Source organism: Platalea leucorodia, assembly GCF_965183815.1.
Source record: "Platalea leucorodia genome assembly, chromosome: 1".
Classification (NCBI taxonomy): domain Eukaryota; kingdom Metazoa; phylum Chordata; class Aves; order Pelecaniformes; family Threskiornithidae; genus Platalea; species Platalea leucorodia.
The window spans coordinates 36,413,725-36,430,321 of NC_138823.1; the positions used below are offsets into that span (position 1 = coordinate 36,413,725).

Below are 16,597 nucleotides of genomic sequence, written 5' to 3' on the forward strand. Positions count from 1 at the left end.
ATGTGTACTGAAAAAGTGCAGAAAAATAAGTGTTACATGAATTGAAAGATATTGTCTGCAAAGTGGAAATGCTCCGGAGAACCCTGGTCAAATTTAGTTATTGTGTACGTTATAATGTTTTTTAACATAATGTATATATCTTTAAATGGGGTTTTTTTGAATTATGAGCAACTAAAAGTGCTGTAATAGAAATGTATCATAAACCCATTTCAGTTTAATGGCTTACTAATTAAATTATTTAATTACTTATTGATTGGTAAAAGCTAAGCTTTAAAGAGTTACTGTTACTTAATGCACAAATTTAACTCTATGCAACCGTCACTCTCTTCTTTGGAAATATTTGTAAGGTCTATGGAAAGGGCCTTTGCACAGTTTTAAATTTTAAAACTTTAGTAGGTGAGTACTAATAATTTAAAATACAAATTCGACTGTATTTACAATTGGTTTTAGGGGTACAGGTATTTCACATATCTGCATGGTTTAAACCATTTTAAAAGTTCCAGCTACTTTATTTAATAAATACCTTTAAATTGGAGAAGGCTGGCTTAAATAGTTTTAGCAGACCTTTTCTTTACAAGGTTGCAAGAATGTCAGATATTTGAGAACAAATCTGTTACATATCCAATCAAAACGGCATGTCCGGACGTGCATGCTGGTTGTATGCTTAAGCGCCTCTGTTGAGTATCCTTATTTAGCTTCTCTCATTGATACAATGTCGGTGTAATTCCAGTTATTCTATTAGGACGGGTTTTGTTTAAACCCAGCTTACGAGAGGGGACGCATCCACACACAAACTTTTTAAACGAGGAGGGACCCGAGGGGGTTCATTACTTGTTCTGGGGTGAGGCTGAAGAAGGTGTAAAAGGGGCTCTGGCGCGGAGGGGGGCTGCGGGGCGGCCGCCGGCCAGGGGCGCGCAGCCTCCGCGCCGGTTCCGCGCCGGTTCCGCGCCGGTTCCGCGCAGCCGGACGCCGGCGGAGTTGCGGCAGCCCCGACTGCGTTTCGCCCAGGCGGGAAGGTTGACTTTAGACCGCGCAAGCCTCGTTGTAGTTGTTGGTTTTAAACCAATAAGGTTGGGACAAGAGAATAGCTGCGGTTTGCATTACAAAAACAAAAACAAAACCCAAAGGAAAAAAAAAAAAAAAGAGAGGGGGGGCGAAAAAAATAAAAAAGAAGAAGAAGAAAGAGGGGAGTGAGGAGGAGAGAGGGCGCGGGAGCGGCAGCGTGCCCCCAGGCGCTGCCTGGGCAGACCCACAAGGCTGAGCAAACAGGCGGCGGGGCTGGAGTCTGCCCGCGCCGCGGCTTTGTCTGCCCGCCGCCGCCCCGCTCCGGCCCCGGCCCCGGCCCCGGCCCCGACCCGCGCCCCTCCGCCCCGGGGCGCGCCCGCCCCGCCGCGCCATGGGAGGCGCCGCCGCCGCCGCCGCCGCGCTCTGATCGCGGCAGCGCGGAGGTTGCGCGGCGCGGAGACGGCGCGCCCCGGCACCGTGAGTACCAGGCGGGCGGCGCGGGCGCTGACAGCGGCGGCGAGGCGGGCGGAGCGGGGCAGCGGGAGAAGCGAAAGGGGGAGGAAAAGACCAGGGGAAAAAAAAAAAAAAAAAAAAAAAAAAGGAGAGCGATTGCGATCGCCTCGTTGCAAAGCAGCCCGGAGTTCGGCGGCGGCGGGGGTTAAGCGTGCGCGGAGCCGCAGGGGTACTTTCTGCCGTCCCGGGGAAGAGCACCGCTCAATTATAAATCACTAGGTGCAGCAGTTAATTTTGGCCGTGTTTCAGGCTGGGGTTTGTAGGCTTCCCACAAAGCAGATGTTAGGCGGTTCTGTTTATTGTGATCAGCCAGGTTTGGGGATTCTCCTGTTTGATTTCCTAGAGTGCTAATGGTCCGGCAGATAGGAATAACGTGATGGTGAGATGTTAAATGGGGGGAAAAATAGGCACGGAGCACAGGAAACCCGTAGACCTTTCTGAAAGAGACATGAGAGCGTGAGAAAAATAATAAAAAAATTGGAAGGAAGAATGCCTGACAGAGATTTTGACAGCGCTTTCTGAAGCAGGAAATCCTTTTGCTTAATATGTTTAAATTTTCCAAACACCAAGGGAAACACACAGATCCCCACAGGAGAACTTTTCAAGATGACAGAATAAACATCTACACAACTGAAATAGTTGACGTTTATTGACATTTTAGGTGGCTTAGTTAGAACGATGATCTTAGAACGAGGACGTTAAAGACCTTTTGAAGTCTCGTTAAATTTACATCTTGCTTTTGAGCAACCGAGACCCGCAGAACATTCCCAAGTATGTATTTCTTTCGGTGTTTCTGACAAACACCAACAAGAGGAAAGACTGCCCTTTGCAGTGAAAGGGTTGTTCTGCAAAAGTAAAGGTGTTAGTGCATTTAAAAGTGTTTCGCAGAAGGTGGTTGGGTTTTGGTGGGGGTTTTTTTGGGTAAGTAAACATTTAAAAATGAGGTAAGCAGAAGAGACAAAAACTTTCAGGGAAAAAAAAAAAAGAGGATAGCATATTTCATGTAGTTTGTTTAAATTTAAAATGATCACGGAGAGGAATTTGGGGAAAGAAGTGGAAATGTTGTGTAGTGTGTCACTGGAAGTTTTTAACGTTAGATATCACATATAAAGAATCTTTTATTTTCCATCCCATACTGAGACGGTTCGCAAAGCATCTGCCAGAACACAGACTGCTGGTTTGGTGTGTAAAATAAATGAATAACGTGTATATGTATCTGTAAATATATATATGTGTCTGCATACACGTGATATACTTTTATGTATATGAAGACGTATGCACACAGCGTTTTACATGTTGCTCGGGAGCCCCTGACACGCAGTATTTAGCCAAGGACCTCACTGCTGTCGAAGTTTTCCCGAGGCCTGGTGGGGTCTGGAAAGGAGCAGCCATCCTCTCTCAGCAGTTCTGCGCAGTGACAGACGGCTTGAGTCACGCTTCGCCTTTGGAGAGCGGAGAAAAAAAAGAATGAGTAATCATTTTGTTTGAATTGCAATAAGTATGAAATATTTCTCAGGAGCCAAAAAAATCTTGGAAAAGCAGAAAGACATTCTTAAATGGCTGGTCAGAATAGGAGCATTGTCACACTGTAGTACTTCTTTCTTAAAGGGAAGAAAGTGTTGGTGTTTCAAACCGTTTCATTCATGTCTGTGAAATGAGCACGCAGGACAGCACTTCTAGAAGAATTTAAACTAGTAATTAAAAATGAAATAACTGTAATTACCTGCTTCTGGTTTAATAAGTGCAGTTTGTCTTTGATGTATCTAGTGAAAAAGCTCTACCTCCTCACTTAGAGCCCAGCCATAGGATTATTGGAAGAGTGAAAGTATTACCAAGTTTTATGTGTTGCCAGCAAGGTGCCTTTTTGTAGCCAATTTGCATTTTAGTTTTGTAACATTTTGGCTGTTGAAGCCATTCTGCCCCTAGATCCTCATTGCATAGCACTTTTAACAAGGGAAAGAGTGCTGCTAGGGGAAAAGTCCTCCTCTCTCCCTCCCTCCACCCCCTGCTAAAAATGACAGATTTTTTTTTTTTTTTTTCCAAAGGAGGAACACTCTGATTTGAAAATTGCCATTGTCTTTGAAATTTGCTTCTTTAAAGTAGAACTGTTTTAAGAAAAAGCGCATGTGCTGGCTATAGTTTTCTGGGTTACCTTCTTATTTTCACTTAGAAAATTTCTTTTCAGCTGGAAAAATGTTTTAAATTATAGCCATTAAAAAAAAAAATTGCTCCTAGCAAGCAAAAATACTGTGGAAAACCTGTAATTTAGACAAGTACCTACATTTTATTTGCTCTGTGCTGCTGAAATTTAGAATCCCTTCCCATTTACAGTTTACTTTTCACAGAACATTATTAACTTTTTGGCTTCATACATGATATTCTGTCAGATGCTTTTGATTTGTAATTTAGCAAAGTATAATAAACAGTGCAAAAGTCATGAATTTTCCTCCGCATCCTGAGCTCTGTGGTAGGGAAAATGTGATAAAATGTGTACCTTAAGTCTTGTTTGATGATCTCTCAAAGCAAGTTTGCCTTCTGGAAATAATTTCTGGGGTTGAAGAGCATGGTATTAACAGATTTAATGTGGCTATTCAATGGATTGGTGGAGTACTATGTGAGGTTTAACAAAATGAGAGAGACAAATTGAACATCAACAAAACCTACATCTGTGAGGAATTATAAATTTAATTAGAAAAAAGGCAAACTTAAAAGACCTCATTAACTAATCAGAATTTGATGTTACTGATTTAAGATTCTTAAATGGATGAATTTCAAGTAGCTTCACTATCATTGTCCTTTTTTTCTCGCCATGTACTATATAGTGCCCTGATCCGCAATCCGTGTTAAAGAGAATGAATGTGAACGTCATTTACAACAATCAAATTATACACAGTAATATTTTTGAGGTATTGAGGAGAATGTGTATGTCATTTTCGATATAAGGCATTTTTAGTTTAAGCGGAGCGCAGAGTATGAAGGGTGAGTGACAGCTCCTTTTTCCTCTTTTTATTTTTTGTTTTTTGTTTGTTTTTTTTTTTTTTTTTTTTAATGTGCTCCTTTGGCTGGCCGGGTAATAAGGCCGTTGCATTTTTTTTTTCACTTTTTGTTTGATATGTGAGTTATGTTGCAGAACTTCAATTATCCAGAAATCTGTTGGCAAAATGAGAGAATGTATGAGAGCAAGCACACGCCACCCAGAAATGTTTTTATTCTATGAACTGGTCGTCATAAGTGTGGTTCCTTACTACGTTGTAATTTTGTACTACACATAAAAAACTGAAAGCATGTGAAGTGTAGCATTTTGTAAACTGTAACTAATTTCACTCACATCTGTGTCTAATTGTTGTCTGCATTCGCATTCTTGAGAGCAGATTTATTTTTCCTGGACCACTCTGTGGATTCAGCTGACCAGCCTAAGTGAGGATTAGTTGTTTTAAAGTTATTTTGATTAAAGAGTCATTTTTAAATATGGTAACGTGCAACACATGGTTTAAATAATCCTTGAGACACAAAGGAATATATCTAAAGTATGTCTAATGAAAATGAAGATTGTGGATATGAACTTGCACAAATCATAGAGTGTTAGAGGACATATAAGGTATATATTTAATTCACTATGAATGAGCTGGATTTTTTTTTTTTCCCTCTCCCATGAATTCTTAAATGAAATCTCTCTCACTGTGCACACACGTGCACATATACATATATATTTGTAAGTGTATGGAAGTTATTATTTTTTTAATTTGGGTAAATAAAATAGTGAGGATTAATTGTATTTTAGAGTTTAGCGAAGTATGAATAGGGCACTTTTGAAAGTATCAGTTAATTAAAGCATCTATTTGAAAAGGGAAGTTTTTTCCTATTATAAAAGATGTTTTAAAGGATACTGTGCAAGAAGGAGTGAAGATAGCTCTGTAAGCAAACTTAGTTCTCACCTATAATTTTTTCCAGGTGTTTAGAAGTAACAGCAGAAACATATCCTAAGGCACTCTGCTGCAGTTTCTGGGGTAAAGAACTGAAAAAAAAAAAAAAAAATTAAAACAAAATGCACAGTTTTGAATGTATCTGCTCGCCTGGTTTGATTTGGCGTGCGACAACGTATTGAAAAGCACATTATACAGTACTTTAAGTACCCAGTTATAAAAAGATTGATGTTTTTCAGAGTGCATCATTGCATGCTTCTTGACATCATTTGTAATGTTCTGCGTTGCCTGGCTGCCCCTAGCAGTTGTTTACTCTTGCTAGTAGTAATTCTGTCTGTGATTAAAAATAACAAAAAAACCCCCCAAACCTACAGACACACAAGTAGGATTTGCTTGGATGATTTTTATGGCACTTAAAATGCCTCATCTCTCTTGTCTTTGGTCTGTGATTATTTAAGAGATGTCAGTTCAGGTTGAATGGAAACGCACATGAAGGATTCTCAATGCAGACATTAAGAGGATATATACCTTGCCCAGAGAAGCTTTTGTGTGCTTTTAAGCTAACAGTGTCTAGCAGCGTATCTTCACCTGAATTTTATCACCTGCTGACAATTGTTACTGGCTACAGAGAAGAGTCTGTTAGCAAAGCAACAGTGTTTTTCTATTAGGATATGAAAACTCTATTACTCACCTGAGTTGTTAAAGGAGTTGTTTTATTAAACTGGAAAATTATTGCTGGGCTTCCCTGTGGAACCAGATTCCTTTTCTTGATGAGTGACCTCAGAGGTAAATGCTACAGCTTCCTCCTATTTATTTAGCCAGAAGTGTTCTTTTAAGTCATTTTATCAGAAATCTCATTAGCGACCGGAATTTTTACGAGTAAGACCTTGTGCAATAACGTGTGGGGTTTTTATTTTAATTTGCCTTAGTTGGAGATGGGCTTGTTTTGGAGATGGCTGTGTAATACTGTTGGTCATATATTGAAGATCTTTGCCATAGGTAGACCTGCCCCTTGTTGTGTCCCCCCCCCTGCAAAAATAGCGTCAGCCTCTCCGGCTTGCTTCGCCTCTCACCTTTGGGGTGAGCTGACTGGTGGGTTCCCCGCTGCCCAGGCACGGAGGAAGGATGGCGAAGAGCAGAGGACGAGGAAAGCCAATGTGATGAGGGCAAGAAGCTGTCAAAGAGTTAAGGGGATGGGAGGGAGAGATAACCCGACCGGCAACAAGAGGCGAGAGGGGTGGAGGATGCTGGGGGGCTCAGGGCTGGAGCGGCCCCGCGGCTCCCGCTGCCCTTGGCAGGGCGGCGTGGTGGGGTTACCTTCGCGGGGGTGCGCGGCCGTGCCGTGCCGTGGGAGGAGTGAGCCCCTCTGCAGCTGTCACGGGCCCCTGATGAATCACTATCCCGTCACTTGGCCGCCGTCCCCCGGCGCGGGGAGGAGGGAGAGAGACCTGCCGAGGAAACAACAGTTGAGCCTTCAATTTAAAGACAATATGCCTTTCACGGGCACCGCGCCCTCCTCTTTTCCTTTTGGGTTTAAAGGACAGAATTGTCATCCGCGGTGATCTCCTTTCTTTAAATTAAGGCCTCATAGTAAAGCGGAGTAATAGAGGCTTCTGTTTGTTTCCCTGGTTTACAGGTGCAGAAGTCCCAAACCAGTTCAGATGTTGCTGTTTCCTCAAGCTGCAGGTAAGGATTTGATTGAAAATTGCTATTTTTCTGCAAGCCTTTTATTCATTTTTTTAACTTCAGTTGATAAGTAAGTATTTATTCTTGTTTTCCGCATTAAGCAGATGAGTAAGTGCTGGAGCATTGCTTTTATGTGCGTGCAACCAAGTCTGTAAACCACGAGCACGTACACTTTTTCACTAAATTGTCTGACTTTATATTGGATACTGGCTTTTCAAACGCATTGCAGTATCATCCTTTTTTATATGTAGATTGGTTTAGATAATGAAATATAAAGTGAAGGATTTGTGTTTAGAACTTGTGACAAAATCTCAGTTAAAATGTGAAAACCTCACAGCTGAAATGACACTTATGCTTAAGGGTATTTATAGCATTACTGTGGGGGGAATTTTTTATATAATTTTAATAGTCTTTAAAAGAGCCTAAGCATTTCTTTTAAACCGAAAAATTACTGGTTCAAATGCCTTGGAGGCACAGCAACCTATGAAATTTCTGCTGGGAGCAATTGCTTAGACTGAGTACATCAAATAACATTATCAAAAGTTTTAGGTATAAAGAAACGGAAAGGTGGGGCACTTCAATCATAAGCTTCCCCAGCATCAACCAAGGAATATGTCATGGTGGTGATGGCTGTTAGCCGTTTTGTATAAGGCTATTAAAAATGCAAATCGGAAATATTCAGCTGCTTGTGTGCTGTATAAACGTTTAATTTTTGCTTTGAATCGGAATTGCTCTCTTCTTATTTTGACTAAGTGACAGCTGCTGAGATACGGCAGAGTGCTAAGGCATACTAACGCCTATATGGATTCACTGTATGTTGGTCATATCCCTTTCCAATTGGGCACGCTTTATGTAATCCACAAAGCAAACAAGTGAGCAGACATAATAATGTTTTAATGCTGCATTTGTTTCAACGGAAACAGAGGAACAATTAAGTAGTTTGCCAGAGTAAACACATACATCAGGAATATCTCATTCCCTGTCAGTAGATGATAGGTTTCCACAATTGCTTCAAGTGTTTTATTTGGTTTGGAGGCCCATTATATTGCCACTGAGTGGTAAATCTTGAAAAAGCGGAGTGTTAATTTGTTGTTAAGAGAATATATGTCTTCGTATATTGGTGATTCTGTCTTTGTATGTATCTTAAAAATACCAGGTGAAATGAATGTTTAAAGTACAGTACTTCGTATCTAAATTTTATTCTGTTAGAAGCTGCAAAAATAATTACGGTAGCTGGTCAGTCATGTGTGCGGGGCTACGAAATGAATTTAGCACTAGAAAAGATCAGGTTGAGAGAAGCTGTTCATTTTTTACTGAGTGTTTTTGGGATGTTGATTAATAGCAGGCTGCATCTCATGTAGGTAATTCCTCTGTAATCCAGGTTGAATATGTCACTAAAACTAGTTGCATCTTGTTTTCAGGTCTATGGAAATGCAGGATCTAGCCAGCCCACATAGCCGACTAAGTGGTAGTAGTGAATCCCCCAGTGGTCCAAAACTTGATAACTCTCATATAAATAATAATTCCATGACACCCAATGGCACAGAAGGTGAGCCACCATTTTTTTAGTGTTTCATAGTTTGTTTTTTCTCCTTGTTGCATTGGTGTTCTGGCAGTCTGTAAGCCATATAGAGAAAATGTTTTACTATTTTAGGTGATATGTGTTTACGTAATATGGTGTATAGAACTGATGTTCAATGTTTATCAGTAGTTACTATTATCAAGTTTCAGCAATAGCTTTCATTCCAGGTTTATATTCCTTTCATGGAGTTTGAATAGAGTGAGCAGAGCTTAAAAAAAACCTCAAAAACCCCAGAAAGGTAATTTAGCGATGAGAAAAAAGAAGGTGTTTACAGTTGTCGTACTACAAAAGGCAATCTTTCCGTCTTTTTCACTATTTCAGTATTTCTTTATGTTCTCACTTTTTGCAAGCTCCTAAGGCTATGAAAGTTTTGTCAAGTAGGCTAATAAAACTGAGTGTTGAAATTTCCTCAGGCTAGCTTGCTGCTCTGATGGAGTGGCCAAAATTCAAACAGGTGTAGTAATTCAATGGGGTAAGCTGATACCTATTTTTCAAGAAGCGGTCAGCCAGTTGATAAGTTATGTTTGTTCTCAGTCGAATACTAACAGCAGAACAAGCTAACAGCTTTGCCAGTAAGGACATATAATGAAACACAGAAGGGTTTATATAATAAGCAGTGAAAAATACTCTTTCCTGTAACATTTCTATGGCAATACTAGGAAAGATCGTATATGACGTTTGGCTAGCTATGTGGACAGAGATTTTAATACATTACTAGAAAATAGAATCACACATCTTCAAATAATACTTTTCAATAGAAATGTATAGCTTAATAACTTTTGTAGCAAAGATATGCCTTTTTTTCCCCTAAGAACTGGGTCATATTAGTGCTGTCAGACTGTTTAGGATTATGGACATGCATTGCATTCTTCCAGGAAAGGCACATGTCAATCAAACAGATGTCGTCCCCCTCAATTCCCCAAACATCTCTGTTATTCATTCTAATTGGAGTCCTCTGTAGTGGGGAGGGTTTATGGGTTATCAGATTAACAGGCGTTTGTGCCAGAGTTGTGTATAATTTACTTTTTGCTATCGCTGTAAAAGTATTGCTGCAATCAAATTTTAAGCCATTTAAAAAAAAAAAGAATTTTTAAAGAATAAATGAAGTGCTTAATGTCTTAATGTAGTTTAAGCAGAAAAAGACTTCATGTCCACAAATGAGTCTTCTTCCTTTTTAATGCCCAAGTACATTATTATATTTTTGTATCATATTATCAGGTATATACTGGTTATTGGTAGAGAATAAAATTGCTCGACCCTTTCAAATTAAAATTCCTCTTGCTCACGGAAGCCTTTGCTGTAAACTTCACCAGCTTTTGTACCTTCCATGTAACTTGAAGGTTCTTTAGTAGCACAAAAATAGGGAGTGTTCCTTGAAACACTGAAAGACACTCACCATCTGGCTTGACTTTTTGTTCTAAGCAGTTGTTGTGTGCAGGCATACACTCTGAAAAATGCGGTGCTTAATATTACTTTGTCAGGAGATTAGCTATGTATCGTATCTATTCATGCACTGACCTCAAGTGGCAAATAATTTTGGAAATAATATCCCAACTTCTAGGCAGGTATCAGAGTTTATCAGAGAAAGTAAATTAAATCATGGTAACTTATTTATCTGACATTAGAATTTTAAAGTTCAGGCATATTAATTTTGGTTGAATTCTACCCAGAAAACTATAACTTGCAATACACGTTTACCTTCTGAGATGAAGCCAAATGGTTTTCTTTTGTTTGCAATTTTCCCTCAGGTGACATGACCCTCCTCAGCACTGCAGACTGGTTGCTAAGCCCTAGCACACAGACCCCCGCAGGTTTGGGTGGCTGCGGTGGGCGCCGCAGGCGTGGGCGCTCAGCATGCATTTTCAGATGTTGTCCAGAAAGCGTCCGGAGAAATAGCTTGTGCTTGGCAATTCTCATCTAAACTTTCTAAATTGAAAATTCCTGTCTCTGATTGCTCTTAAGTGACAAATAAGGAAAAGTTTGTGAAACAAACATAATTGAATAATTTATTTCTGAATTAGATGCGTGCCAAGAGACAAAATTTGTGAGCGAAGCAGCTGCCTAAGAATCTGAAAGTGGAATTTTTGCTGTTTTATCTTGAGAAAATGTTTGGTTTGGGTTCCTTGAGCTGCTAAACAGGCTTAAGAAAAAATGGAGTGAATGAGGCAAGGGTTTCTTCTTTTTTTTAATGGAAGTTGAAGTAAAATTATTTTTTTCTGAGATTCTTGAAGCAGAATCCTGCTGAGACACAAGTGGCAGATTGTAAGGATGCAGTTGTAAGGGCTTGCCAGACACCTTTCTTAAAATGCTGCAGTGTGGTTTGCTTGCTTGTTGCACGTGGAGTGGAGGTGTGGGTTGCTGAAGCTTCACATGTTAAATATAATATGTGAAACCAACGTCTAATCTACTACATGCTCATTCTCACTAACATGAAAAAACCCTCCTTTTCTGGCATAAGGGACCTTCATGTGAATGAGAAACAGGGCCTCCAGGTATTCGCATGTCATAAATATCTTGTAAAGATATGTTAAATTTGATTTGACTATGGGTGTGATTTAGGCAAATTTCCATACCCCAAAGTGCAGGATATGTTCACTAGATGAGGGGGAGGAAAAAAAAAAGAAGAAAAAAAAAAACCTGTCCCAAAGTGAAATGGCCCCGTTTCAAACAAATGTTCATTAATTCCTCTAAGGCACATTTTCAGACTTGTCTCTTATTGATGTTGTTCTACAAGAGGATGTGGTTGGAAGATATCTCACTGTTATTAGCTAGTATTTTTAGCTTCACACTTAGTGGTAAATTTTCAAAGCACTGAATGGGGATTTAGTTGTGTGATTGAGTCTGAGTTTAATCTCTGCGTGCAGCTTTGATATAATAACTCTTTGTGTGCTTAATTTCACTTTGGTAGAGCAAAATAGCTGTAGTGCAGAACTGAGCAGGTAGTGCTGGCCGAGGACTGCAGCTGAAGAAATTCAGGGGGTTTTGGGTGACTGCTATTTATTTCCTTCTAACTAAACATTTTTAAACAAGTCAGATTTACTACTTCTTGTCTCAGATAGCAATTCCTCTACGGAATTCTTTCAGAGCATAATTATTTCTGTAGAACAAGCACGATTTTTTTAAGTTTGTTGTACATCATGAGAAAGTCTTCATAGCTCTGGATGTATGTGTGGTGAGGGGAAAAGTAGCATTTCCTTAACATCTTGTTTAAAAAAAAAGGAAATCTTAGCTAATAAGAAGTAATTACTTTGCTGGTGTTTGTTTTTTTTTTCTCTTCCCCGGGCTGGGCAGCATGGTCTTCAAACCAGTGATGGGGAAGTAACAAGGAAATTATAGACCCTGACCAGTCAGAAATTTCCCAGGAACAAATGCAGAGGAGTAACACTAAAATATCTGGCTAAAGACGCTCAGAAAAATCACTTCTGGCATGACAAGATAGTGCTGATGATATAAATACTGAAGTATTTGAATTTTCTGTGATCTCTTTAAGTGTTTTTCCACAAAATACCCTCTGTTGTAGGGAACAGCAGACACTGGACACCATTAAAAATTTGGCCCTGTATGACTTGCCTAAGAAAATGTGTTAGAAAAAAAAAAAAGAGAATTGAAGTAGGGTTCAAAATGTTCATAGTCATGCCTTATCTCTAATCTTCCTTTGTCAGCAAATTGCTGTGATGGGTTCATACTGAAGGAGTTAAAGAAACAATAACAACAGAAGCTAAGAAAATTGCCATTCGTTAAGTTTTATCAGACAGCTAGTGGCTGTTCCAACAACAGTGTCCACTTTGGTAGATATACTTTAGAGGGGAAAGGCTGTGAGTAATCAATAAATTTGAAAGGAGTAGCAAAGCTGTTTTCCATAGCAGACAACTGCATCCAGTTTCTGCCTACAGTGATTTTTACTTCTATCTAAGGAATGTAAATCAGTTCTGATGGATTATATACAGTGAGAAACAGAAGCCTGTGGCCCATCATGATGATGTTTTATGCAGCTGGAATGGAAAAGAATAGATGAAGATTGAGAGAAGAAGCTGTGGTTTTTCAAGCAACTACACTTCATTCACACTAGGAGTATGGAGCTGCTTCTGCCCTCATTTTTGAGTGTTCAGAAGGAAGAAGAGAAGGCATTTTCATATCAGGCGGGAAGGGAAAATGGATAACAAATTGAAGATCAGATTTTCAAAGATACATAGGAAGGGAGGCTTCAAAGGGAGTTGGACATCAAAATTCCTTTGGAAAGAAAAGGTTCTTGCTCTTTAAATACCTGCTGCAACATGAGAATGAGATCCCACACAAAGGCATTCAAAGCTCCCCACTACGTGACTATCTGATGGGTGGCCACTAGAAAGGTTGTTTTAAGTCTGGTGAATGTAAATTCATCTTCAAGCTTTCAAAAGACAGCACCGTGTAGTATATTTGCTGTCGAGTTGCAATATTACAGAATGGAGAAAAAATTGTTTTCGGTATTTTCTGAAGTAATGGTGGAGTAAGATGTCGAAATCCATAGAGAGAGTATGGGCTGGTCATTGCTATGGCACATGATGCAGATTTCTGTAAGTAAATGATATGTTGGGTATTCGTTGTAATCCTAACAATACTTTGTAGCACTCAAAATAGTCTTTCAGTATTGCAATCAAACCTGCACGTTGGTAGTGTATAATTTTTAATTTTGTATCTTATTATAATTTTTAATAGTTATTCATAATGTTGTGTACTTTAGGGTGCAAAGTTGTGGTAGATGATGGCAATCAGACAAAATGATCCTCCTTTGGGAGATGTTTGGGTTCTGGTATCTTTTAATTGCTCATTTCTGGAGTGTCTGCCAATTATGTATGCTGAAGTTTCTAGACTTGTGTTTGTGATGAAAAGCTTGAAGGTATGAAACTTGTAGTTGATGCAGGGATACCTCCATATTTAGACATCCTGAAATAATAGCCCGGTAAAGGTGAATCTAATCTTTGCATTTCAGTAGGGTGTTAGCATCAAGAACAATTGATGCTAACTTCTTTACTCAGCCCCAGAAGAGTGCAAAAGGACAGTTGTGTGGCCACAGGCAAAGACTGCAGTGGTCCCAGGCCCCAGACTGGCAAAAGCAACCTGGGAGTCTGTAGGGGCTAGTAATCTGGTCTTCAACCTGCTGCTGCTTCTGGAAGATAAAAACCAAATTCACATCAGTCTGCCCGTTTATGTGAAGGCAAGGTGCTGACTTGGACTATCTTTTCTTCCCTGCTTTTCACCTTTTTCTTCTTGCTGTATTATGTTGGCTTCCTTCCAGACTCTTTGTCTTATCTGTGCTTTTATTCTCCTGCTTCCCTAAAAGTCTTTCCGTCTGTTCTGAGCACATATAGCATAATGCTCTATTATTCCTCTTTCATAGGTTTTTGGCCAGTGAAATAACTTGTCTACTCCTCTGTTGGCTCAGTCTAGCAACTCCTGTTGCAAGGTCTTGAAGAGGAGACTGGCTAATAAATATTTATGTATTTATTATCTTTTCTGTATGTATGTGCATCTGTTTGGGAAAACTTCACCATTTTGTTTTCCCCCATAACATTTTCCTGAAAGAAAGGACCTCGTTTAAGTGAAAAGTCAATAGCAATACTGGTTCCCACAGACATTTGAGGGAAAGAAAATACTCCAAATGAGAAAGGACTTAAAAAAAAAGAACGGAACATCTTGAAAGCACCATTATTTTAATATCATTTATTTTTGCAAACTTCTCATAAACATTTTCACAGCACATGCCATGCCACACTGTGGATGGAGTGTGGTGGTGTGAGAGCACCCTCTGAGTGTGCCTGAGGATCCCAGAGCCCCGATGACACAGTGGCTTTGCACAGGCTGCAGGATGTCAAGAACCTGTGAAGATACTCACTACTTCACTAAAAACTGTAACTGCAACACATCGCGCTAGGTGCAGTGTCTCTCCAGCGGGACCAGCCTGTTATGCACGACCTGCATGTGTGCAATCGTGTGATTGCACAGCATAGGATAGGAATATCATACGCCTTGCCAATAACACAGAAGAGAAGGAAATTCAGCCCCTGCTGTCGATGTTCACAAGGAGAAACTCCAGGGAACAGGAGTAAGACATCTAAATCTAGACTAAGATCACACCTTAATAGACAATAGGGTGATATTTGAAGAGCCTTTGCAAATTCGGAGACTTGTGGCCCTTCAGATGATTTAGCACTTCCATTTGCATCTTGTAGTCTCCTGAGGAGTTTTTGCTTACCACAGGTAGATAAAAAAGCATGAAACTTGGTTACACTGCAATGTTAGCCATGTCATCTGACCCCTGGTCAGTGAGTGAAGTACTTGTGCCACCTGGTTTGATGAGACAAGCTGGGGAGTTTGCTGCTGCTGCTGCTAGGTGGAGGGGAACACAAGCTGGTACTATTCCTTTGTCCAGGTGAATTTGGCTTTAAGTCTGGCAGTCCTAGAGCTCAGACCCTGGATAAAAGTAGAGAATATTATTTCCCATTTATGAAAGGCCCCAACCGCTTTGTCATTCTGCTTCTGTCTTCATGTCTCCATCTTGTACATGACAAGGCATGACTTCTCCATGATGCTCTCTGTTCACGTGAAGCCCTCCATGTTCCCAGAAGGTAGCTGAAGGCAACCATTTTTTTTTTATTAATGCCTGGGGCTGGCACGCTGTGTAGTCGTGCTGTCTGGCTTTGGTTTAAAGAATACGAATATTTTACACAGACGTGGTTCAAACTGTTACACGTGTGTAGGGGAGTTGCCATGGTCAGATTCCCAATCAAGGATATTTGAAGGCAAAAAAAAAAGGGGAAATAGGCCATAACACCTTTAAAAGGATTGTTTCTGGATATATGCTGCCTCCATTTGGACAGAAGAGCTACAATCATTCGGTATAAATTGACAAGTGAGTGTGAAGCGGTAAGAACCTTAGTTTGACTTAGATAATCTCATCTCCTAACTGCAGTGAATGAGACTATTTTAACCCATGACACTTAAGTCTCAGTCAAATATCCAGGTTGAATCTTGATTAGCAGCTACAAATACTATCAAAACTTGTCTTTACCTATACGGTTTTGAACTTTCTTTCTGATTTTGCACTGTAGTGGTGACACCATTTCTCTGTAAATTTAAGGTTTTTATGGCTAGATGAGCAGGTTACAATGACATTAAGGCTCTTTCAGTTGTAACACGTAACATAAGAGGAAGATGAGGGTCATGGGGAACCGTGCATGCAGTGAAGGCTAGGTGTTAGCCACGGCCAGAATACTGCAGAAGTTTTGAAGCCTTCTCACATCAGAGGAGGGGAGAGCAGGAAAGAGTCTGGGCTTGAACTAGAATGTGCTGCTTTGAGCAGGGACTTTCTTTGAAAACTGAACATAAATTTAGGCTGGAAAATACCTTCTCATAATTACCTTCTGGTAATTTCCAGACAAATGAGATTCAGGAAGAGTCCTCTGCTTTGAGAAGCAAGAGCAAGTAAGTTTATCAGGCTTCATGGTCAGGAGCTGATGATTTGATGGTCTGTGATAAAAAGAGAGAATAATGTCCTGGATAGGAGTTAGTATAATTGAGTAACCTGTTTATAAGTAACCTGTAATCTTTAGTAACTTGTTTATAATTGCAAGATTTTTCAGCACAAAACAGTTGAGAGTTTGAATAAAATAATGGAAAATATCATCAGCTTAGAGATTCAATGTAGAATTTTTGTCCTGTTGTTAATGACAAATAATTTTCTTTGAGCTTTCAGATGAGCTTTGGGCTTCTAGTGTGTACAGAAAGAGAATGGTATCAAGTAAAATAGTGTATAAATAGCAATGGATACATAAAATACTTAAGATATAGAGGGGCAGTATCAGTCATGAAAATTTGCATGAACATAGTGTTTAGCTGCTATTATTTGAAG

The 16,597-nt window shown here is 39.9% G+C and overlaps 1 protein-coding gene across 7 annotated transcripts in view; it reads left to right on the top strand.

The window, feature by feature from the left end:
• The window catches only part of EYA1 (EYA transcriptional coactivator and phosphatase 1), a gene marked incomplete at both ends in the record, with an annotated part of 155,074 nt that overhangs the window by 62,087 nt on the left and 76,390 nt on the right, over positions 1-16,597 (top strand). For 4 of the 7 annotated variants that reach the window (XM_082324385.1, XM_082324386.1, XM_082324389.1 and 1 more), the window contains 2 exons: positions 7,078-7,127; positions 8,549-8,676. In XM_082324385.1, coding sequence (XP_082180511.1) covers positions 7,078-7,127; positions 8,549-8,676 — 178 coding nt within the window. Of the gene's footprint in view, positions 1-7,077; positions 7,128-8,548; positions 8,677-10,457; positions 10,521-16,597 lie in introns of those variants that run through there. The other 3 variants (XM_082324387.1, XM_082324388.1, XM_082324384.1) reach the window with 2 other exon arrangements.